Here is a 26,310-nt window from a genome sequence, read left to right as displayed (position 1 = left end):
CGTGATTGAATCAGAAAAAGAATTTTTTGTGTGTACTTAGAATTTGTAAAATTTCCTTTCGAGTAGTTAATTTTTGTTGAAGATACGAAAAATGAACAAAAATTTTGGAAAATCCGTGTAATAAATTATTGTAAAAATCTTCTTGAATTTACGAGACACTTTTTTTCTGTGTAACTCCATTGGCATTCACAGATTAGTTATTAAAAATCTATGTAAGAATTCAATTATATTAAAATTCAAAAAAAAAAAAATTCAGATCATTAATTGTTTTGTACCAAATACGAAAAATTTGGAACAAAGGTAGAATTAAAAATGTTAAATAAAAATCGATCGATGGTTGATGGCACTTTAAACCGGCAACTATAACGATATATATATATATATATATATATATATATATATATATATATATATATATATATATATATATATATATATATATATATATATATATATATATATATATATATATATATATATATATATATATATATATATATATATATATATATATATATATATATATATATATATATATATATATATATATATATATATATATATATATATATATATATATATATATATATATATATATATATATATATATATATATATATATATATATATATATATATATATATATATATATATATATATATAGAGAGAGAGAGAGAGAGAGAGAGAGAATAAAATACGATTCCCAAGTTAATGGAAATAGTTAATTCAAGATATTATTAACAGCTGTTTGATATTTAAAAGTCTGCAATCCAGAAAGATATTTGTGTAGTAAGTTGAACATATCATGACAAAAAGGATTTGTTTGGCTTGCAATGAGTTATAGTTGGACGTGTGAATTAAATAAAAACAGAAAACTGTGAAAATATAAGCCTTTAAGCCAGCCATGGTAACATCAAAAGAAATATCCCATATACAACCGACAATGGCCCACATATTGGATTTAAACGATGATTGCTTGGAAATAATTTTGCGTCGATTGGATGTTATTCAACAGTACCAGACATCCAGATTACATACAAGATTCAAGCAGATTATCAAAGTCCTTTGGCGCTGCAAATTGAATCATGTGGTCATATACCCCGAGCTTCTACAGAATATAGATGATGAGACATTTGTGGAGTTCATGCAGGAAGTTGCACCGCACATGAATAGACTGATTATCAGACACTGTGATATAAGAAACATACGATTGTTAAACGATTTGGTGTTCACTCAGACTGAATGTTTCAGTTGGATGGGTGCGAACTCGTCGGGCCTTGCAAGAAGAACTTGGCAGGAGTCAAGAAAATCAATTCTTAGATGAAGGTGTTAACATGCTCAGTAGAATATTTCCCAAAATTAGATCTCTGAAGTTACGATCATGTCAAATAACTGGTAAATATTTATCCAAGTTAACGTCTCTGAAAAAATTATCCTTGGATTCATGTCAGTGCCTCGAATCGGAAAATTTCCAAGAAGTATTTCAAGAATTAAAGCTGCGAAAATTTGATATTATGGAAGACTGTGATGAAATTAACTGTTGTGATTTGATAGAACTCAAAAAGTGTCCCACTCTGGAACATATTAAGATTGCAGATTACCATTTGTGTTTCGACACCGATATTGTCAATGATATTTTACGTATGCCCCTACTCAAGAAACTATTAATATATTCGAAAAAATTCGTTTTTGATGTCCTCGAAAGAATATCGAAAACTAATCTCAAGCAAATTGAGGCCTTTAAATTCAATGGAGTCTTGCATAATTTTGATAGATTTTTTCGTGAACTACATCATATGAGACACTCGAGAAAACTTTCATTTTATGAATGTCGAGGCTACGACATTGAAGGTATACGTGATCATATGCTGAGGGAAATAAGTAAACAATTCTTCGAATTGGAAGAAATCCATCTGTGTTCCTGTGATTTGGAAAGCGAGCGTGGTATATTGAGTTTTGTACAAAATTGCATCAAATTGAAATTGATCAATTTGACCAGTTGCCGCAAGGGCATTACGGAGTTGGTAATATGGCGATGTATGGATATGATGAAAAAACAAAAATGGCGAACAACAGGATAGGAAATGTGGCTAAAAGATACTGAAATAAATAAAATGATATTGGAGGATCCACGTTATATTTACAATAATCGGTTTCTCAGCTTGACTTTAAACAATCTCTTCAAGATTCAAATCCACCAGGAGTTCTTAAATTTACTTTTACTACCTAAATTATATTTATAGAAAATGTAAATATATATAATAATTAATTGAGTTTTGCAATCAACATCAATTAATGAAATCAATAATTTTTTAATGAAGTATTTTTTATGCCCAATTAAAACTACGATTGATACTATCGTTTTCGTGATTAAAAAATTAATTTGTTCAATTAATTTCGTGATTGAGTCAGACAATTTTTTTGTGTGTATATTAGAATGAATGTGCATACACATCGGTATTATGATAAGAGTTCATCTAATTTATTTTTCCACCCTTTAATGTTTATTGATCGTAATTGTATGTGTTATTGTTAAAAAAAAACACACACACACAAATTCTTTTAATTACATAATCACAAAAATAAAATATTGGATAAGAATCACATATTTTCTTCTATTTCGAACATAATTAATTAAAAATTAATTAATATTTTAATTAAAATTTACGGCCAAATTAAAATATTAGCACATATGATAACATATTAACCGTTGGAAAAATGTCTTTCAAGCTTGTTCTGGTGTTCAAATATTGTCGCCTTTTGGAACGATTTGAATTTTGAAAACCTTAGGCAGTACGGACTGTTGTTGTAATATATTAAATTAAGTAAATTACTTTTATTACTACTAGGACTAATAGGCACTTCTTCTACTGAACCAAACTGATTGTACCGAGGAAAGTTCTATGAGTTCAAAAATAATAATAATAATAATAAAGACCGTACTATAGATCGATGTGGACCATATAAAAATGTGCAAATAAAGGTTGCAAATTTTAAAATTATGATTTCTGGACTGGAAGAAATAAAATAGCGGGATTTGTCCAGGTTAACACATCTCTAAATCCAAATTTTAAATAGGAAACAATTTTTTATTATATATAAACGAACCAAATTTCAAAGTGTTTTTTCCTATTTTTATAGTTATGTACACAATGAAACAATATTTGAGTCACCATAAAATAAATCGGATGGTTTGTCTGCAAATGTTAAAATCCAGTTTGTAATCTCTTTTAGTAAGTAAAACTTTGGTAGAGCTGCCTACGTAGTACATGGTTACTACATTGTTATACAAGATTGAAAAAAATTAAAATTAAAATAATATTAAAATGTGGTAGTGCTTTTACCATATTTTTGCATTTATTATCTTTAAGTATGACATTAAATTTTTGTTATTAATTGACCAAGGTTTTATGTTAAAGTTTTTCATTGATATATTACCATCATATTAAACTAATCACTATTATTTAAAATATTATAAGCATTAGCAACGCATTTATAACGAAAAGATGACAAATTGATGCATTTTAAAATATTGTTTATAACTCCTAATAATAGTGTTTGGTATGTGGGTATTATCAAGTCTAACGACAAGAAAAGAACAAAAATTCGTTGCTGCATTAAATAAAAACTATTTTTGTCTTCTTGCCGATACATCTCATTTGCATATGCATCACTTTTGCGAAGAAGGGGTCGTGGGTTCAATTCCAGTTTCGAACAAACACTAAACAGTTTTTCATCGGTTGTCTATCCACTCTCAGCAATGCAGCTGACATTTCTCAATATATCAAAGTTTCTGTAAGTGGTTTCACCGTACTAGGAAACGCCCTGAACTCGGCTATGAGAAGGAGGTCCCTTGTCATTTAGCTTAACGCAAAATCGGACAGCACACATTGATAAGAGAGAAGTTCCCCGTCTGTTGCATAACAATGGACTGAATTGGCTAAGTGAGTCTAATATATCGGGCTGTTACTATATCTAATTTAAGAATCTTTCATACATATATATAATGAGTCGTTTATTTATTAACGTTCTAAAGGTAGTGTTTAGGGCCACGGGAACAATAAGTACGTTGTCATTAAAACATTATAGTCGAAAATTTGCTCCTTCTAATTATTATACAACATTACGAAGTCAAGTATAATAATTTGAACAATCGAGCCATATAAGATCGAACATCGAAAAACAATCCGTAGTTAAACTAACGCTGATTTAAACTTATTTTTATGGCAAATAAAAATATTTTTTGGTATACAGAAAAACAAAAAAACACGAATATTTTTCCAATTGAAGTCTTAATTGAGTTTTAAACAAGTAAGGAAAGTCTAAAGTCGGACGGGGCCGACTATGTTATACCCTTCACCACTTGTATACCAACATTTTTGATACCATCGTAACGCCTTCAAATTTGTTAGGAGCTATATAAAGGTTTATACTCGTATTCCCATATATACACGCAAAGAAAAAAAACGTTTGGAAAACGTGTACCGAAAACGTTTTCCTTTTGTTAGAGTTTTTTGAATTGCTTCGAAATTTTTGAAGTTTTATCACCAAAAAAATTCGTTTGTTACAAAAATTTTGAACATTTTTTCGGAATCTTCCGAACATATCTGGAATATATGTAAAAAAAACGAAAAAACTTTGGTCGAAGCGGGGATCGAACCCACGGCCCTCGGCATGCTAGTCGGACGTAGCAACCACTGCTCCACGGTGCCAAACTAAATGTTTGTTTCTATTAAATAAACTTTGTTTATTCGGTTCGTGGGCGCCGCAAGCTATGCTATATAAATATAACATATATGGATTTATCTATTGATGACCATAACAGGTACATAGCTCAGTGGTTAGTGTGTTGGCGTACAAAGTGCATGGTCCGCGGTTCGATTCTCCGTCTAGGCGAAAGATAAAAAAAATTTAAAAATTTATAAAATCGTATAATTTCTTCTACATTGTTGGTATTACAGGAAAAGGTGTTAAGAACTAAAAAACCTCGTCGATGTGAGAAACAATGTTTTTTTAGTTTGTCTTTATGAAATTGTTTTTACATCCTGGAAAAGAATAAACGTTTATCACAAAAAGTACACAAAAGAAAGTGTCTTGTAAATTTAAGGACCATTTTAACTTTCACATAGTTAAACAAATTTACTGTAATATAGTTCATTTTTCGTAACCACAACGAAAATTAACTTAGCTAAAGGAAAACTTGGAAAAATTAAGTAAATGTTTTTTAGTTCACTAACTACAAAATGGGAAGGATTTTTCCTTAAATAAATTTACAACACAGTAGTTAATGCATCATTATTTCTATAATAAAAATACATGGGCAATATAAAAATCTTACTATGAAATGTGGACAATTTACTAAGAAAAAATTTTGTATGGAAAAAAATTTTTGTAGTAAAAATTAACTTAACGACATTACCGATTCGTATGATGGCTACCTACAGATTATTTCCCTTTTTATTATAAGTTGGAGTGTGTTTCCTCACATTGAAAATTTTAGATAAAGTAGAATAAAAAGTAGTTAATATAATCCTTGACGGGTGTATATAATTTTTTTTCCTCATAAATTTGGTATATATATTACCTTAACTTATAGATAGAATTCCAACTAATCAATAAATGTGCTACTGGAAAATTATTGCATCATGTGAGGGGGTGTGTAGAGACATTTTGTGTATATCTCGTATGATTGTTTGTGTTTGTTATTGCGTCATTTATGCTGTTGTTGGTTGTTTTGATTCTAGAGACAATGGAATGTTCCTTGTGTGTTGTTGGTATCTTTTGTGGTGAGAGTTGTTTACTTGCAATAGCGAGATCAGAAAGGGATCGTGTGTGTGTGTGGAGTTGTTTTTCTTTACGGCAGCCCTTCCCCTTCAGTTTTTTTGGTGCCAATTGACCCCTTTTTCCAAGCAGTTGGAATTTTATACCGGTCATGGGACTGGTTATATTTAGCCAATTGGTAGCCACTTCATGCATTTGTCTTTAGAACACAATGAACCCATCACCTAACCGGTTCAAATGTCTCTATCATAGGGTTAATTCACACTTTTATGGCCCTTTTGCATCTATAACAGGGACAGTTCTATTTTTAGATTTTTTTCAGTTATATTTTCCCTACATTTGTTCATTTTCTACCAATATCACAAACATTTAAATTGACGTTTAGACGCTGGGTGTTCAATGGCGTTTGTGGCTGAATGCGTTAAGGCGTTTTGTTATGCTGCCAGTAAACCCAGGTTCAAAACCTGGTCGGAGCGAAAAAGTTTTTTAAATTGTAAAAATTAGATAATAAGACAAATAAAAGTAAAAAACAACATTGATAGAAATTAGAAGTAAAATTGGTGGAAAAATTTGTTTTTTTAGAACTGTCTCTCTAACATGTCTATTTGAACTGGTTAATTGATGGGTTGAAAACAACCGGTTAAAGGATTGGTTTGTAGGTATCTATGTGGGGGTCAATTTACCCTTCCTATGACAACCCCATGTTAATTTCACCGGTCACCGGTACAGGTCCTTTAACTGGTTAGGTGACCGGTGAAATTAACATGGGGTTGTCATAGGAAGGGTCAATTGACCCCCACATAGATACCTACAAACCAATCCTTTAACCGGTTATTTTCAACCCACCAATTAACCAGTTCAAATAGACATGTTAGGGAGACAGTTCTAAAAAAACAAAATTTTCCACCAATTTTACTTCTTATTTCTATCAATGTTTTTTTTATTTGTCTTATGTTATTTTATCTAATTTTTACAATTTGAAAAACTTTTTCGCTCCGGCCAGGTTTTGAACCTGGGTTTACTGGCAGCATAACAAAACGCCTTAACGCATTCAGCCACAAACGCCATTGAACACCCAGCGTTGAAACGTCAATTTAAATGTTTGTAATATTGGTAGAAAATGAACAAATGTAGGGAAAATATAACTGAAAAAATCTAAAAATAGAACTGTCCCTGTTATAGATGCAAAAGGGCCAGAAATGTGTTAATTAACCCTGTGATAGAGACATTTGAACCGGTTAGGGGATAGGTTCATTGTGGTCTAGAGACAAATTCATGAAGTGGCTACCAATTGGCTAAATACAACCAGTCCCATGACCGATATAAAATTCCAATTGCTTGGAAAAAGGGGTCAATTGGCACCAAAAAAACTGAAGGGAGGTATGTATCGTTTATGACTATTTGTGTCTTTGAGTTTTATTGCTGCATTCAGTTCTATTGATGCATTTATGAAGTGCACCGGTGGATGTAATTGTGCAAAATTGTACGTGCGGTATTGGTGTTTATTAATGAAAATACATTTATTTCGAAACATTTTAGAAACTGAGAAGTGAATGATGTGATGTTAGAGAAATCAAAAACGTTTTTTATTGATAAAAACAAGTAACAGATTAAGGAACTGTATATTTCTGTTAATAGTTTAAAATTAGTGCGGATTTTTAATTGATTTACATAAAAAATATACAACATGAGTGGTAATAGGATGATCTATATTTATTCTACAACTGGATCACACACGCAGAGAAGGAGTATGATCACCCCAACCATGTTCGAAGAGCAAAATGTTACTTTTTCACGGAAAACATGTAGCATGTTTGTCGAAACCATGTTCTTTTCTTGGAAATTATGTATCTGATTTCGGAAAGCATGTTATGTTTGACGAGAAAAGAATATTTTTGCGACAAAAATGCTACATGGTCGCTGTGAAAAAGTAACATGGTGCTCTTGAAACATGTTTGAGGTGATCATATTCTTTCTCTGGGTGCAGGTTGGAAATGCAACCATTTTTTTGAATCTATATTTTTATGTTATGTTACAGCAATTCCTACAGGTGAGTACTAAGTTCGAGTTTAGCCGCTAAAATTAAACATAAATCACTAAGAAAAGTATAAAATTATACGTCTTCGATACAAATTTAAATATAACTTGATGGAGAATAGCCCAAAGCAAGTTTTTTATAAAGATTATTTTTTATAATGGATTATTAAAGAAAACTTATCATGAAAATTTCGATTTTAGCCTCTAAACTCGAACTTAATATCCACCTTAAATACTAAATGCTATACTGACAAGTGGAAATTGAAATGAAAATGTCTAATTTGTATAATATTTTTTATTTCAAATATATTCTGAGAATAATTTCAAAAACGTCCCATTAGTCCATGGATATGATTCCAATAATATACCTAATGGATGGATTTTTCAATGTGGTACGTTTTTCTATAAACGGTATTTTGTCCGTTTTTAATAAAACCAAAATTTCAATTTACTAAAAATAATTATTTTCACTTGCAGGTAGACAGGTCTTGTAATGGTAATTTTTTGAATTTTCTTACTGTTTAATGCTAACTAAGCTGATATCCTTATTGGCTCTAGGAAATACTCTTGAAAACCGTAAGTTAAAAATTATATTAACGATAGAATTTGATAACATTTTCTCATATTTTGTATAACTTTGCAGATGCTTATAAGACAAATCCGCCCTACAAATGTTAGCCAAAATCGATGAAATTGGACAACAATTCAATGAATATAGCAACTTATGCCACATATATCTTTCATATAGATAGAAAACATCAAGGCCGTAGCCAGGATTTTAATTCGGGGGGTTCATCTTTAAAAAAAAATATTCATATAATCTCATGTGTAGAAAATTGTATTTTTGCATAGGTATGTATACAATATTTTTATACCCTCCATCATAGGATGGGGGTATATTAACTTTGTCATTCCGTTTGTAACACATCGAAATATTGCTCTAAGACCCCATAATTATATATAGCCCCCATATAAACCGATCTCCAGATTTGGCTTGCGGATCCTAAAAGAGAAGCAAATTTCATCCGATCCGGCTGAAAGTTGGTACATGGTGTTGGTATATGGTCTCTAACAACCATGCAAAAATTGGTCCACATCGGTCCATAATTATATATAGCCCCCATATAAACCGATCCCCAGATTTGGCTTGCGGAGCCTCAAAGAGAAGAAAATTTCATCCGATCCGGTTGAAATTTGGTACTTGATGTTGGTATATGGTCTCTAACAACCATGCAAAAATTGGTCCATATCGGTCTTTAATTATATATAGCCCCCATATAAACCGATCTCCAGATTTGGCTTGCGAAGCCTCAAAGAGAAGCAAATTGCATCCGATCCGGCTGAAATTTGGTTCATGGTATTGGTATATGGTCTCTAACAACCGTGAAAAAATTGGTCCACATCGGTTCATAATTATATATAGCGCCCATATAAACCGATCCCCAGATTTGGGTTGCGGAGCCTCAAAGAGAAGCAAATTTCATCCGATCCGCCTGAAATTTGGTACATGATATTGGTATATGGTCTCTAACAACCATGCAAAAATTGGTCCACATCGGTTCATAATTATATATAGCCCCCATATAAACCGATCCCCAGATTTGGCTTGCGAAGTCTCCAAGAGAAGCAAATTTCATCCAATCCGGTTGTAATTTGGAACATGGTGTTAGTATATGATTTTTAACAACCGTGCCAGAATTGGTCCACATCGGTCCATAATTATATATAGCCCCCATATAAAACGTTCTCCAGATTTGACCTTCGGAGCCTCTTGGAGTAGCAAAATTCATCCGATCCGGTTTAAATTAGGAACGTGGTGTTAGTATATGGTCGCTAACAACCATACCAAAATTGGTCTAATCACACAAAAATTGGTCCATATCTGTTCATAATCATGGTTGCCACTAGAGCCAAAAATAATCTACCAAAATATTATTTCTATAGAAAATTTTGTCAATATTTTATTTCTAGAGAAAATTTTGTTAAAATTTTATTCGGTTCATAATAAAATTTTCATCATTGTCAAAATTTTATTTCTATAGAAAATTTTGTTAAAAGTTTTTTTCTATAGAAAATTTTGTTAAAATTTTATTTCTGTAGAAATTTTTGTCAAAATTTTATTTCTATAGAAAATTTTGTCAACATTTTTATTTCTATAGCCAAATAATCCCAAAATTGTAAAATTTTATTTCTATAAAAAATTTTGTTAAAATTTTATTTCTGTAGAAAATTTTGTTAAAATTTTATGTCTACTTTGTCAAACTGAATTATATACGTATTGGATCGATCTTTTTTGATTTAATATATACCACGTATGTTCTTACATACAATTTAGAAGATGGTATTAGGAGGTTTTAAGATACCTTGCCATCGGCAAGCGTTACCTCAACTTAAGTAATTCGTTTGTGGATGGCAGTGTTTAGAAGATGTTTCTACGCAATCCATGATGGAGGGTACATAAGCTTCGGCCTGGTCGAACTTACGGCCGTATATACTTGTTATAATATTAAATTGAGCCGACGGGCTTTTTGGGCAGCAAATAAATCAATTACTTCTTCAGTCGGCACATTTATTCGGCGATGAACCGACATTAATGCCAATCCTTTGAATCTACTCTCGCTAGTTGAATTTCTAAGATACGTCTTTAATCTCTTCATTGTTGAAAATGAATGTTCGGATGAGCACGTAGTAACTGCAGGGATGGAAAATGCAGTACTATAGTACTTTTTTCAAACCTTTTTCACCCCGGTCAGTACCGTAGTACCCCCGCGAATGATTTAGTACCTTTTGTGTAGACATTTTTGAGTCAATATCAGATTTATGGTACAATAGCTTTGACAAAATATTTTAATATTTTGAGAAAGTCTTTATCAACCTTATTTGCTAATAGTCTTTTACAAATATGGCAAAACAGACATGTTCATGTGGGAAGAAAATCTCGATTTTGTAAAAGACATAGTCAAAAACAGGATTTTATTGAACTTCAAGAATGTTTTAGTCGAAAAAAGAATGTGATTCTATATTATCGAGTTTTTGTTTCGGTAGAAAATGTTGTCAAAATATTATTTCTATATAGAATTTTTGCAAAATTTTATTTTTATAGAAAATTTTGTCAAAATTTTATTTCAATTGAAAATTTTGTAAAAATTTTATTTCTATAGGAAATTTTTGCAAAATTTTATTTCTATAGAAAAAATTTTGCAAAATTTTTTTTCTATAGAATTTTTTTGCAAAATTTTTTTTTTCTATAGAAAATTTTTGCAAAATTTTATTTATATAGAAAATTTTGTCAAAATTGTATTTTCTTTAAAATTCAGTCTCTTGACAATAATCTTTCAGTGAAATTTTTGTTGAAATTTAGTAAAAAGTACCTTTCCGCTCAAAAAATACCTTTTTTGTACTTTCTTAAAAATTGTATTTTCCATCCCTGAGTAACTGGCAAAGTGACTAAAATTTTTAAAAGAATATGTACGTTTGGAAATATCTCTTTATTGCTTCCATCGCTGAATTAGGCAGGTTCTTTTCGGAGATTTTGCGCCATGTCATTTACACATGTGTGTTTGGTTGTTTCGTTGTTGTTGCTATGGCCAAACAAAGCGAGTCATGTTCACAAAAAGAACAACAAACACACATAAAAAGTAGAAATACATTTTCCAAAAATGAAATTTGTGGTGTGAGAACAAAAACAATTTTTTTTCGACCGTCGTTTGACGGGCTTTTCAACTAGTATTCTATGATTTGTGCAAGTTTTATAGGTAAGCGTTTTTCAAAATAAAACCTCCAGCTTTTCTTCAACATCTTCGATAAGATTTTTCTATGCAGCTAAAAATATATATTTATTTATATAAAAATATTCATTCATTTCGGGGGGAGGGGGTTGATCCCCCTCATCCCCCCCTGAATACGGCCTTGGAAAACATGGAAATTTAAATTAATTGGTTTAGTCCTAATAACATAGAATATTACTCTTGAAGAAGCAATTACAAACTACCGACAAGTAACTGCATCCAACGTACGAATAAAAATAATTCCTTTATTGTATATCATAAGCCATAGTTTTGTGTAATATAATAATAATTTTTTGAAATGAAATACTGGTGGTTATAGAAAATTGACTTGTTTTGTACGAAAAATTTCTTAGTTGTATACAGGCTTGTTGTACCTTTTATTCCTCAATTTCTCTACCTTTTTGAAAATTATACTGACAAACAGTTTATTCCAAACCAATTTCTTAATACAGGTTTCCAAAAAAATTGTTCATTTTTCCGGATAGCAGGAATATTTTGAATGAGTTTAAGTATATTCTTCTCACAGCATAGTAATAATGAACTAAAATACGATGCAATACATGAACTAATTTATAAGAAAATCATTAACTTATATAGATGAAAAAAATCTTTGGCGCCAAATGGCCATTCTTACTATGGGTTAGTTCAATTTTCATAAAAAATAGTAAACTTTTGTATATACTTTTCTTCCAAATACACTTCCTTACAGCGAAAAGCAAATGAGAAACGAACTTTGTCTAAAATTTCGTTTGGGAGGAAAGAATTATTTTTTTGCGTGTAAATAATTAAATATGAACCGATGTGGACAAAATTTTTTAAACTTTCAAAAAATGTCTAGACACAAAATTTAAATTGGTTAATGACCGAGACGGACCACAATGTTAGCAAAAAATATTGGAAATTGTTGTTGTGTTTGATTTCAGCTTAAAACCATGCATTGACTAAAGTACAAATGTAGCTTAAACAACGGAGGAAAAGAATGTTTGTCAAATTTATTTGGGCAAAGCCCTATAGACTGCAAGATGGTTGGATGGACGCACGTTTCGGAATTACCACATTTCTCATCAGCATCCTCTACTTGCAGCAAAACTATCAACCAATTATCAGAATAAATTCAGGCAGTTCATGAAACCCAACAATGAACCACACTTGAACCTTCCGAGAAAAGGTTTTACATGATAGCCGGCTTATGCCGAAATAAATTCGTACAAACATACAGTTACTCCAAAAAATGAGTGCTCAAAGCATTTTTCATTTTAATTTTGCCCATATTTATTGAAAATAAGTTGATATTTTAACATAAAAAATTTTACAGTATAGTTCATTTATTCTATATTAAATTCGTACTTTTAAAAAACGCAAAAAAAAATCATAGCATTGAATAAAAAAAATCAAATCAAAAAAATGTCATACTTTTCATCTACAAATATTGAGTGCTCACTTATGATTAATATCAAAAAAAGTACTTAAAATAAAGATTTTAATTATACTTAGTATTTCGTTTGTCCTCCTTTACTTTTAATTATGGCTTCTAATCATCTAGGAATAGAATTAACCAAATTCTTCGTCACCTCCGGTGTAATATTAGCCCATTCATCTTGTAAAGCCTGAATCAAATCATTTCGGTTACGAATTCCCCTTTCTCTAATTTTTTTCTCTAAATGTTCCCAGAGATTTTCAATAGGATTTACATCTGGAGATTGAGGAGGAGTTTCCATCCATTTTGGAACATTGTAGAGGAGCCACAGCTTAGTATTGATGGCCACATGTTTAGGGTCGTTGTCTTGTGTAAATATATAATTTGGTGGTAGACCCATTTTTTGTACGCTGGCAGTCAAATTTGTTTTCAAAATTTCAATATATTTTCTATGGTCCATAACGCCATCTATAATATGTAAATTCCCGACCCCGCCAGCACTCATACACCCCCACACCAAGACTGAGCCACCCCCTTGTTTAAATGTGGGACATAGATTTTTTCACTCAATTCTTGGTTAGGCTTTCTCCATACCTTGCACCTTCCATCGTTGCCATATAAATTAAATTTACTTTCGTCAGTAAAGACTATGCGATTCCAGAACTCCATTGACTCATTTTTATGGGTTTTAGCATAGTCAAGGCGTTTCTTCTTATTGACTTTGCTTATATAAGGTTTTTTTCTGGGCACGCGACCATGGTAACCAGCTTTATAGAGTACATTACGAACCGTATTAACAGAAATATTGGAACCAAACTTTTTATTGAAACTTTCGGTAATTTTTGTAGCTGGTAATTTGGGATCTTTTTTGATTTCACGTACTATATATCGCTTTTGAGCTTCAGATAGTAAAGCTGGTCGTCCACATCTAGACTTGTTTGTTAACTTTTTTGTACTTTTATATTTGTCAATAATTTTTTTCACGGTCGAGTAAGGCCTCTTAACTATTTTCCCAATTTCTCTTATAGATTTTTTAGAGTCACGTAGGTTAATTATTATTTTTCTTTCCTCTATAGTAGTCTCCTTTCGTTTAGGAGGCATCTTGACGACTATATGAATTTAAAGAGACATTTTCGAACATACGCGTGTCACTAAAACTTCAGTAATAACATTTAAAACGAATATTATTGCAATCTACTTTGTTTTGATTTTCTGAAAGTACCGTTATTTTTCCAATCAAGAGCAAAACTAAACCAATAAGAGATAGGGAGCACTCACTTCGTGGAGCAAAAATTTGAGTTACATTTTGTTTTTGCTTTAATATTCAGAATTTCTCAAATCTCTTAAAATTTTTAACTTCATAAAATTAAATTGTAATCCATAACAAATCAAAATGTGGTAATAAAACAAAGAAAATATAAGAATTTTAATAAACCAAATATTTTACATATTGAAAATGTAAGTGAGCACTCACTTTTTGGAGTAACTGTATCTCTTTTCCTTTGCCAATCATCAAATCGATGATGTATCAAAAGTCACATTTTCATTGAAATTTAACAAACTTAAAAGCTTTATTTCACTTAAAATGTATATTTTAATTGTATTCATTTTAATTCTACTTCTGTGAGACTGCAACAATATCTAAGTCATATCATTAGAAAACATGAATATGTTTCGGCTTAAATCCCCTGAATTAATGATAAATTGGTGAACGTGTAAATTTTTGCTAATTTTAACCAAGAGAGTAAAACCAATTCTTACTGTCTTGCAAGTTTATACTGAATAACTTTTATTGGAAAATCACCCAATCCAACCTATTTTTGTAAATGTAATTCCATTCCATTAATAAATAGCAGATTTGTTTTTATCGCGCGTTTAATAACGTTTTGATCCTATCAATACGATATTTTTTATTGTAGTTTTTTGATGTAAAAAAATAATACCACATTCGAAACTTAAATTTAAATTTTTCTTGCATACACTGAAGAAAATCATGCCCGGTTTCAAAGATTTTGTACACTAATGATTTTGGTATTGATTGCGCGTCAAATTTGAATTTATTCGTTTTTTTCAGATTTTCTTCATGAGCTATAAAAGTGCTTTAAAAACGTGGTAACGACAATTTAAATTTCCAAATTCAGACTCGACTTCAAGTAGAAATTATTCTATGTCGTAAGTAAAATACGGCTTTAAAAAATATTTTTGAACGGTTTTTTGGTTTGTGGTCAAGATACAAAAACTCCACAAATTTAAAAAAAAAACTCCACAAGATACAAAAACTCAACAAATTTAATTTTAAAATTTTTTTGGAATTGACCCTAGCCTAACAAAATTTTCTTTCATGTAAAGATACCCATTTTTAAGTTGAATCACTTACCTATAAGGACAAAATGACTTCAATGACAAAAAGACTGTCGACTTTTGGACAAGGAAAACAGTTTATATAAGAGAAATTCACAAATGCTATTATAAGCAAAATTCGCGTTCGTATTTTAAGGACTTGAAATTTTTGGCTTAACGACAATATTTTTTTCAGTGCACAAAGCAATTCACATATACTATTTTAATTTGGTAATAACTTGAGAATATTATAATAACATAAAAATGACACCAAAAACGAGTCAAATGCTAATATTCCTAATAATTTACTGACAGTTTATCTAAGGAATTTGTATGGTAATAATATATTTAAAGTTTACGTTAATTTTTATGAATACGAAACTCTACAAAAGGTGTATTTGCTGCAAAAATGTCCCGCATAATGGCGGGAATCATGATTAATGTTTCAATTGAGCTTTGAAATATGTGGAAAACCTTATTCTGGCAACAAGACTTTGATAAAAACTCCGTTTCATCCATATTTCAATAGAAATATGTCGAACAAAAATAGCTAAAAGGGTCATGAAAAAAAGCCAGAAAAGCTAAAAGTTAAATGCATTTTTTTCTCGCTAAACGACTTCAAAAAAAGTTAAATCTAGCGGGAAAATAGCTAAATAGGCAACGCTGTACTCTGCACAACTTTGTATTTAGATCTACATTTCGATAAAATCTCAAATACTTTAAATTTTAAGAAAATTTGCTATAGAAATAAAAACTTAAGAAAATTTTCTGTAGAAATAAAATTTTGATCACAATATCTATAAAATAAAATTTTGAAAAATTTTTTATAGAAATAAAATTTTCCAAAGAAATAAAATTTTGCCAAAATTTTCCATAGTAATAAAAGTTTAACCAAATTTTCTATGGAAGTAATTTTTTGAAAAAAATTATCAATAGCAATAAAATTTTGCAAAATTTTCTATAGAAATAAAAGTTTGCAAAATCTTCTATAGAAATAAAATTGTGCAAAATTTTTAGTAGCAATAAAATTTTTACAAAATTGTCTATAGAAATAAAATTTTGACTAAATTTTTTATAGCAATAAAACTTTTACAAAATTTTCTATAGAAATTTTGGAAAAATTGTCTATAGAAATAAAATGTTGACAAAATTTTCTATAGAAAAAATTTTTTTATTGTTATTGTTTGTTTGTACTTCAATCATATTTGTTGTTTTGATCTCAGCTTAAAAACCATTGCGTTGACTAAACTACAAAAGTAGCTTAATCAACAGAGGAAAAGTACGTTTGTTAAATTTGTTTGGGAAAAGCCCTATAGACTGCAAGATGATTGGATGGACGCACGTTTCGGAATTACCACATTCCTCATCAGCATCCTTCTTTCTTATTCTTTTCCTCTGTTGGTTAAGCTCTTCTTGTAGTTTAGTCAACGCAATGGTTTTTAAGCTGAGATCAAAACAACAAATATAAAAAAAAAATTTGACAATTTTTTCTATAGAAATAAAATTTTGACAAAATTTTCTATAGAAGTAAATTTTTGAAAAAATTTTCTTTCAATATTCGACATATGTATATAGGTATAGGGTCTTAAAATAAAATTAAAAAAATAAAATCGATTGTTCGAAGTATTTCAAATAAATTGTTATGGTGGTGGGCATTAAAATGGATCGATTCAGCCCATCTGCTAGTCTAACGTTCTAGGAAACATAAAATGATCTCTGTAATTGGAAGTTGCTTTTCATTTACAGTCATACCGTACATTGATCTAATGAATAACGCAATGGAAACTAATTTTCGTAAAAACCGGGGTTGGAGTCGAGCAAAATTTTTACAATTCCGACTCCAGTAAAATCTTCAGACTCCGACTCCACAGCCCTGGTTTTAACAACGCTTTGTGGAAATCTTAAAATGTGGAGTATAATTTAGTTCAATTTTCGCACGAGGTAGTTCATTCTTCCCATTTTTTCTGTGAAAAGACAAACGGACATTGCAAAATAATAAATATTTGAGTCAGTCTATATTATAACATAAATATCAAGCTGCACTCTTTGACCATGATATGTTCATAATATACGTTTTTCTCTGAGTGGAATCAATATTTCCATGTGTCGTGATAATGTATAGGGTATAGTTTCGTCGATATACCTGAGTGATTGTCCTCCAATGATGGCGAACAGCTGATCATTAGATACAAAACATTTATATCAATACTTATTACGGATAACAACAGCGTTATAGAATGTTCATATCAGTGTCCAATTAGTAGATCATTTCTTTATATTTAATTTGGTAGACTTCATTGTGATTAATGATTGTTAAAGAATTCCAATTTCAGCTAATATACTGAAGCTTTTGTTTGGGAATAACACAATATTATTATGACATAAAAAATATGTTTTTATGACAAATTCATAGTATTGTATATTTCTTTTATTATGCGACAGTAGTAGCTTTTAATAGGTAGGAAGTTGTCACCTTAATATGTATGACTGTATACATATATATAGAATCAAGGCACATACTATACAATAGATAGTCACGGCCTAAAGGAAAAAAAAGTTGATGCGGTCACCCCCCAGTTTTGTAGCATATTCGAAGACAATTTCAGAACACCAAAACTTTTTTTTTCGTGCACCCTACGACCCCCCGAAATACAATTTATTGTGCTGTGTCGTCATTTGAAGTCCGATCGAAAAGAAACGCATATCGTTGTTCGTGGTTGATCAGGGGCTATATTTCGTGCATTGGTCATTTTTGACTCCGACGTCAAATTTGATTTTTAATTTTTTTTATTTCGCTTCGTATACCCCTATGATGCCCATTTCTTATAACCATTATAAAGATCTTAACAAAATATGAAACTTTTGCTTTTGAAGTATTTACTTATATTCATAAACAAAAAAAAGTTACAGAGATTTTAAAAAGTCAATAGGTCACACACCACCAAATAGTTTTTGCTGTGTTGTCATGATGTCCGATCGAAACCACATGCACATCGTTATTCACATCTACGAAATTAATTTATAAGGCATTTGGAACACAAAACCAGTTTATCTGTAAATTTCTAACGGTACCTTTGTATACATACTCGTTGTTTGCACTACGGCATTTTCTGCGTTATTCGGAAGGTTCAAGTGTGGTTCATTGTTGGGTTTAATGAACTGCCTGAATTTATTCTGATAATTGGTTGATAGTTTTGCTGCAAGTAGAGGATGCTGATGAGGAATGTGGTAATTCCGAAACGTGCGTCCATCCAACCATCTTGCAGTCTATAGGGCTTTGCCCAAATAAATTTGACAAACATTATTTTCCTCTGTTGGTTAAGCTACACTTGTAGTTTAGTCAATGTATGGTTTTAAGCTGAAATAAAAAAACAACAACAATGCTTAAAGAACAAAACCAACAATAACAAAACAAAACGAATGGTAAAAAAATTTTGGTAGATTATTTTTGGGGATCGGCTATATATAACTGTAGACCGATATGGAGCAATTCTGGCATGTTTGTTAGCGGTCATATACTAGCGCAATGTACCAAATTTCACCACGTACCAAATTTCAACCGGGTCGGGCTCCGCGAGCCAAATCGGGGGATCGGTTAATATGGGGGCTGTATATAATTATGGACCGATGTAGACCAATTTGTGCATAGTTGTTAGAGACCATATACTTACACCCTGTACCAAATTTTAGTCGGATCGGATGAATTTTGCTTCTCTTTGAGGCTCCGCAAGCCAAATCTGGGGATCGGTATATATGGGGGCTATATATAATTATAGACTGATGTGAACCAATTTTTGCATGGTTGTTAGAGACCATATACTAACATCACGTACCAAATTTCAACCGGATCGGATGAAATTTGGTCTTCCAAGAAGCTCCGGAGTTCAAATCTGGGGATCGGTTTATATGGGGGCTATATATAATTATGAACCGATGTGGACCAATTTTTGCATGGTTGTTAGAGACCATATATCAACATCAAGTACCAAATTTCAGACAGATCGGATGAAATATGTTTCTCTTAGAGCCTCCGCAAATCAAATCTGGGGGCCCGTTTATATGGGGGCTATACGTAAAAGTGAACCGATATGGCCCATTTGCAATACCATCCGATCTACATCAATAACAACTATTTGTGCCAAGTTTCAAGTCGATAGCTTGTTTCGTTCGGAAGTTAGCGTGATTTCGACAGACGGACGGGCGGACGGACGGACATGCTTATGACGACTCAGAATTTCACCACGACCCAGAATATATATATTTTATGGGGTCTTAGAGCAATATTTCGATGTGTTACAAACGGAATATGATGTCCATAGAATGCGATTTGCTAAAAAGCATAGAATTTGAAGAAGTGATTAAGGATTTTGTCTGTCTCAAATCTAAAAGGGTTCCTCTTCAAACGACATAAATTAGGAGGCAACCCTGATGTCAGTCTCTAACGCCAACCTCTGATGTCCATGAGAAAAGACGATTGGGTCGTAAAAAGTTGTAAAAGAATTAAGTTTAAAGTTGCTCTGTTCTGTCGCGTATTCTAATCGATTTTGTTTTACAGTTGCCGGTTTAAAGTACCATCATCCATCGATCGATTATTTTTTAAAATTATTAATTCTACCTTTGTTCCTAATTTTTTCTATATTTTACAAAAGAATTAATGAACTGAAATTTCTTGAATTTTAATGTACTTGAATTCTTACATTTATCTATTCGCTTAATGCGAGTATCAATAAAACCCTTGTTTATATATATTTTTTGTTTATTACGAGTATAACAAAATAATGTTCTTTCAAAGTCATAGGGGCCCCACTATACGAATATGACCAGGGCCTCTAAAAGATTAAAGACGGCCCTGTACTCGTGTCATTATGGTTTCGAGGTATCGTACATTTTATGTCGACAGGATCATTGGTGATAAATCCCACACTCAAGCTTTCAACGGATCATGCCAACAACAACTTCGAGTGGAGCGACTGTAACAGTTTCTTCCCATCAAGGGGACCCCAAAGAAAAAGACAACAACCACATAATTTAATTTATTTAAATTATAGCTGTTCTTTTATTGTTAATGCCGGTTGTTTGCTTGGTTGATTTGTCAAAAAAAAAGCAAAATGTGGTAAAAATGACATCAAACACACGTCTCGCTAAAGTACAACACGACGACGATTAGCACTAATCAACAGCAGATACACTTCGAACATTTTCACAATACGCGCCCCTTCAACCAAAGCAATGGAATGAACTTCAAAAAAAAAAAAGAAACAAAAACGCAAATCCCTCAAAAAATGAAACGAAACACAACTCAAAAGGTATTATATGAATTGGATACAGTCATAAGAAACGAGACCATACTCTGTGGTCATAAACTTGAGGCAATGGAACTGTCCATATGCATGGTCGATTGCATGGAAGTTGAAAATTTGATCTCAAACAGAAGCCATGAAATTTCCTCTGACGAAAAGAAAGGCATGCAAAGGCCAAAACACAACAAAGAAAGAAATGTGTCTTTGCTAACATGAGTTTTATAGAGGTGTTTTCAGGTTTAATCGCTAATGTTTTGCCTTGTTAATAAAAATCGACATTTCAAAGCTAAAAATTGGGCTATGCGTGAGTTGACAAGATCATGACCATGGCCAATGTCGATTTCATTATCGACATGAATGTTTGTTTTTTATCCATCCATGTCAGCTGGACAGACCAATTCATTCTATACTCGTATATTTTCCAAGATCGCATTGAGCTTAATTTCTATTCAATGAATGACGAATTATGTGAGTTTCGTGGAACTGAAATAAAAATCAAAAGTGAAGAGATTTGACAAAAAAAAAGTGAAATAAAAAATTTTTAAATTAAATGCAATTGCAGAACCTTTGAACTTTGTGTCAGCAATATGTTATTTTACAGCAGACTTTCCAAAAAGGTTAAGATATTTTCGTGAACGAGATCAGTAAAAGTATAGGGAAATGTGCTCAGCTCTTATTGTATTGCAATTAACTGTAGAGTCGATACTATCGTTTCTACAAGGTCTACACCCAAAAAAATTAACCCGCCATGAAAGCAAATATAGTTTTAGTAATTAAAATGTAGTACATGTAGAAGCCTGATACAAATTAGTTAATGTTTTCAAGTGGAAGAAACAATATTAAACATACGTATTTTTTCTGTTGTTAAATAAATTCTCTTAAAAATATTACAAATTGGTGTTAAAATTTGTTAAAATATCTAGAGAAAATGCTAAAATGTTTGTGTCAAAAGTCACATTTTTTATTGAAATTTAAGTAAATTAAAAGCTTTATTTCACTTAAAATGCATATTAATTTAATTGTATTCATTACAATTGCTGTTGTTGTTGTAACAGTTTTTAATGTAGTTTCATCCATTTTGTTCTATGCTTGTGTAGTTCAGCTGGTAGCCAGATCAAGGAACTCTGCGACAAGGATGGGGTGTGCCCAGAGCAGGGATCCGGAGCGGTCCATTTTTTTCGCTCCGCTCCGGAGAAAAGAAAAACGCTCCGCTCCGAGAAAAAAAAATCGCTCCGCTCCGCTCCACGCTCCGCTCCTCTTCGAGAAAATTATAGTATATTATATAATTATATAATCTGAACCAATTTGCATAATATTTTGCGGGTTTAATTAATACCACAAAAGGTTACCTTGTGCAAAATTTGAGAAAGATCAGTTAAGAAATGAGGCCTCTACGGTCAAAAATAAGGTTATTAGGGGCGAATTTTTCAAAATCGGGCGATACATACATGGGAGCTATATCTACATCTGAACCGATTTCGATGAAATTTTGCACATACCGTTAGTACTATAGTGGACTGGATCTAGCCAACTTTGAATAAGATCGGTTAGTAAATAAGGGTTCTATGGCCAAATTTGGGAAAATCGGGCTATACATATATATGAGAGCTATATCTAAATCTGAACCGATTTCGATGATATTTCGCACATATAGTTATTGCTATAGAAGATTACATTTAGCAAACTTTGAGTAAGATCGGTTGATAAATAAGGGTTTTATTGCAATATTTAGAAAAATCGGGCGGTACATATATATGGGAGCTATAGCTAAATCTGGGAAAATCGGGCGATACTTATATATGAGAACTATATCTAAATCTGAACCGATTTGGATGAAATTTTGTAGACTTGAAGGGCGATGGAAAAGATTACCTTTTGCCAAATTTGGTGACGATCCGTTTGAAAAAAAGCGCAATGTGACCCCATTTGTCGAAATCGGGCGATACATATATATGGGAGCTGTATCTAAATTTGATCCGATTTCTTCCAAATTCAATAGCGTTCGTCCTTGTGCCCAAAAAACTCCCTGTACCAAATTTCATCAAAATCGGTTAATAATTGCGACTGGAATCCTGTGAACAAAAAATACATGGACAGACGGACGGACGGACACGAAGCGCTAGATCGACTCAGGAGGTGATTCTGAGTCGATCGGTATATATTTTATGGGGTCTAAAATCAATATTTCTGGTAGGCACATTTTTGGCCGATCAAACTTATTATACCCTAACCACTATGTGGTTTAGGGTACAATGACTTTAAAACAATGTGTTGAAACATTTTATTAATTTTGAAGATTTTTTCAGAAATATTAAATCCATTTTGACTTCATTAAAACAAAATTTTCATTCATGTTAGGATACACATTTTTATGTCGAATCACTTAGCTATAAGGACAAACAGACTTCATTGAAAAGTTTAGAGACTTTTAGACAAGGAAAAAACTTTATTTCAGAGAAATACGTCTTCTATTCTAAGCAAAATTAGTATTCGTATTTTAAGCATGTGAAATATTTGGCCTCCCGACAATATTCTTTGCAGTGCACCATCTACTATTTAATATGTGATAGAAACCAAATTTATGAAAATGGACCAAAATGGACCAAATTCTGTTTGGTCTGACCATCGAACTAAATTTAAAAATTAGAAATCTTTTGGACCAATTTTGGTCCGATCGGACCAAAACGGCAACGCTGATTGGAATTGAAAGTCTATACACAGAGTAGAAGTAACTACTCTCCGAAAGTTTTTTTTTGTTTTGCAACAGACGTAGAAAAGAGGTTTTGTTATATTTGTAATGTGTGAGTGTATGTTTATGTTTGCAACAACCTCCATCGAAATCAGCCCGTGGTATACCTACGAATATTCTTACTCAGATCTAGTGTTACCTAATTTCGCTTTTTTCCCTTTATTGTAAAAATACATTTTCGAAGAGCGTTTTTAAGAAATGTTCGTTCTCAAAAAAAGTAGATAACATGCAATAATACAAATCAAGTCATTAGTTTTCAATGTGAGAAAAAATTAAAATAAATGTATATGCGCACATTTTTCAACCAAAATTGAAACTATCCATAATTTTAATTAAATTTTCGATAACTACCCAGCAAAAAAAGCGTCGCCAAAAAAGTAATGAAAATGTTATTTTTGGATCCGGAAGTGGTGCATAATTGACGCAGAAGCGATGAATTTAACATGGGCTTGTCATAGGACGGAAGTCCTCCATTTCAACAGCCGTTGCACTGAATTTGCATCACTTCTTTAGGTGTAATCCGAATTCAGTGTTTTGGATGTAAAATAAAAAATTCTGTTATATTTTGTCAAATAAATATTTTTTATAATTTTTTATACTTTTTAATGGATTCTAACGCTTGTTGCAAACTTTTGACCTCAAATATTTTCAAAAATGCACAACTTTTCAGATTGAATTTAGCATTTTTTTCGACAAAATTAAAATGATTTGTACCATTTTATGAATTCTTACTCTGTTTTTAACCTATTTAAAACAAAAAAAGTTAAAATTACCCATTAAAAGTATGAATAAATCAAGTTATAAAGAATTGAATTAAAAGAACTTCCTGGGTAGTTAAAATAAAGAACATCAATGGGAGTGCATCTTCTGGAAGTGCTTTTAAAGTTGTGCCTCTGGAAGAACTTCCAAATTTTTTTGCTGGGTAATATCAGAAATAAGAGAATGCTAGGATAAAGTACAATAGTAAAGCAAATATGAATGTCCTTACACTGAAAAAAAGCATGCCCGGTTCCAAAGATTTTGTCTTTACTTTGACAGTTTGGGTATTAATTCCGAGCCAAAGAAGGAGAATACAAGTAAGAATAATTTAAAAACGCAATTCTCTTTTAAATTTGGGGGTTATGTACTTGCTTCTAGGAAGCAAATGTTAATTTGTCATTTTTTTTAGATTTTTTTTCGTCAGTTGTTATCAAAATCCTTTAAAAACGAGTTAACGAAAATTTTATTTTCCATATTGAGACTCGACTTCCAGTAGAAATTATGCTATGTTTCAAGTAAAAAGCGTCTTTAAAATAAAGTGTTGAAAACATGTCTTATTTTTTACCGATTTTTTCCTTTGTAGGCAAGATGCAAAAAGGAAATAAATTTAAAGACAATTTTATTAATTTTAAAGAATTTTTCTTAATTATTAAAGTCACGTTGACCTTACCTCAAAAATTGTATCTTTCATGTTATGATACACAATTTTAAGTAAAATCACTTAATTATAAGGACATTACAACTTCATTCAAAAGTTTATTGACATTTGGACAAGGAAAAAACTTTATTTTAGAGAAATGCGTCTTCCATGTTAAGCAAAATTTGCATTCTTATTCTAAGGACATGAAATCTTTGACTTCACGACAATATTTTTTTCAGAAAACTAAAAAATTAAATATAAATAAGATCGTTTAATTGCATTTATTTGACGTTCATTACAAACATCTTTGTAGTAATACGGGATTAAATTGATCGAAAGTACTATTGTTACTTTTACAACACATGCTAGAGATATATTTTGACATTTGCCGTTTTTGAAAACAATTACTAAAAAAACACGTTGTGTTTTTCCCAATGTACGTACGTACAAAAATACGTATCGTACATTTTAAACGTTTACTCACACTACGCTAAGTACTAGCTATATTTGAAATTACCTACACAGTGTAATTTCAAAGTTACACATTTCATTCAAGTAATATTTTATTCGGAGCGGAGCGGTTTTTCATTTGGAAACCGCTCCGCTCCCGCTCCGATCCGGATTTTAGAAATGCCGCTCCCGCTCCGCTCCCGCTCCGGCAAAAAAAGGGCTTGCTCCGCTCCGCTCCGGATCCCTGGTCCAGAGTGATCTGGTAGTGAGACGGGTAGGCTTAGCTGGGCAAGCAAAAAGGTTACAGATGGGACACACGTCAGCTACGCTGCTATCAATCACTGATAAGTATGAATTGAGGCGGCTGCACTTGCCTGCTCTTAGTTGGGCCAAAACTACCCTTGTCTGCCGTGGGAGGTCTCTCTTCTCCGGTGCTATGGGCGGCGGTCGGACTCCGAGACCAGCATTAATCTTGTAGCTTCTCACCGCTTAAGCTACAGTATCCTGATGAATCCTGTTCATACCTGTCTGACAACTTCGATGCCAACCCAAGAGGTACTACTTTGACAACATGTAGTTGTGTCGACGCACTGGGATGATCTTGGTCTCCGCATAAAGGTGATCCAGCGGTGTACTGCGGAGACATCTTGTTGCGGTTCTAAGGGCAGCGTTCTGACAGGTCTGTATGTTATTCCACTGCGTATCGCTCGTTTGAGGTGTCCACACTGGCGCTGCATAGTTTACCACTGACCGGCCAATTGCCTTATATATAGTTAACAAGGTTTCTTTGTCCGCACTCCAAGTGCTGCCGGCAAGCGACTTGAGGACCTTGTTTCTACCGCGGAGCTTATCACAAATTGCAGTGGCATGGGCGGACGATTTATAAAGGCTGTCACGTTGTCAGTATGACTATACTCCCGCAGCGATGAGCAATTCCGGTAATGCACCCACTCCAAGCACCGGTTACACCTGACCGAAACCGAACGGTGGTGGATCAGGTCTCGGCGGACTAAACAATACCATGGTCCGGGGTTCTCCTCTATCCCGGC

General features: G+C 32.1%; 1 protein-coding gene across 1 annotated transcript; it reads left to right on the top strand.

Annotated features, from left to right (window-relative positions):
* Positions 1 to 904: 904 nt before the first annotated feature.
* Positions 905 to 2,081, top strand: LOC142230933 (uncharacterized). The gene is made up of 2 exons (XM_075301553.1): positions 905 to 1,190; positions 1,252 to 2,081. The coding sequence occupies exons 1-2, from the start codon at positions 905 to 907 to the stop codon at positions 2,079 to 2,081; spliced, it is 1,116 nt and encodes a 371-aa protein (XP_075157668.1).
* The last annotated feature ends 24,229 nt before the right edge of the window (positions 2,082 to 26,310 follow it).

This window comes from Haematobia irritans, chromosome 1, assembly GCF_050003625.1.
Source record: "Haematobia irritans isolate KBUSLIRL chromosome 1, ASM5000362v1, whole genome shotgun sequence".
NCBI classification, from domain to species: Eukaryota; Metazoa; Arthropoda; class Insecta; order Diptera; family Muscidae; genus Haematobia; species Haematobia irritans.
This window is presented reverse-complemented; position numbering and strand designations above follow the sequence as displayed.

Bases quoted from the DNA above. Each gene is read 5' to 3' on its own strand.
- LOC142230933 (XM_075301553.1), top strand. From the start codon at position 905: ATGGTAACATCAAAAGAAATATCCCATATACAACCGACAATGGCCCAC. The intron at 1,191-1,251 runs GTGATATAAGAA...TGAATGTTTCAG, and splicing joins TAGACTGATTATCAGACACT to TTGGATGGGTGCGAACTCGT.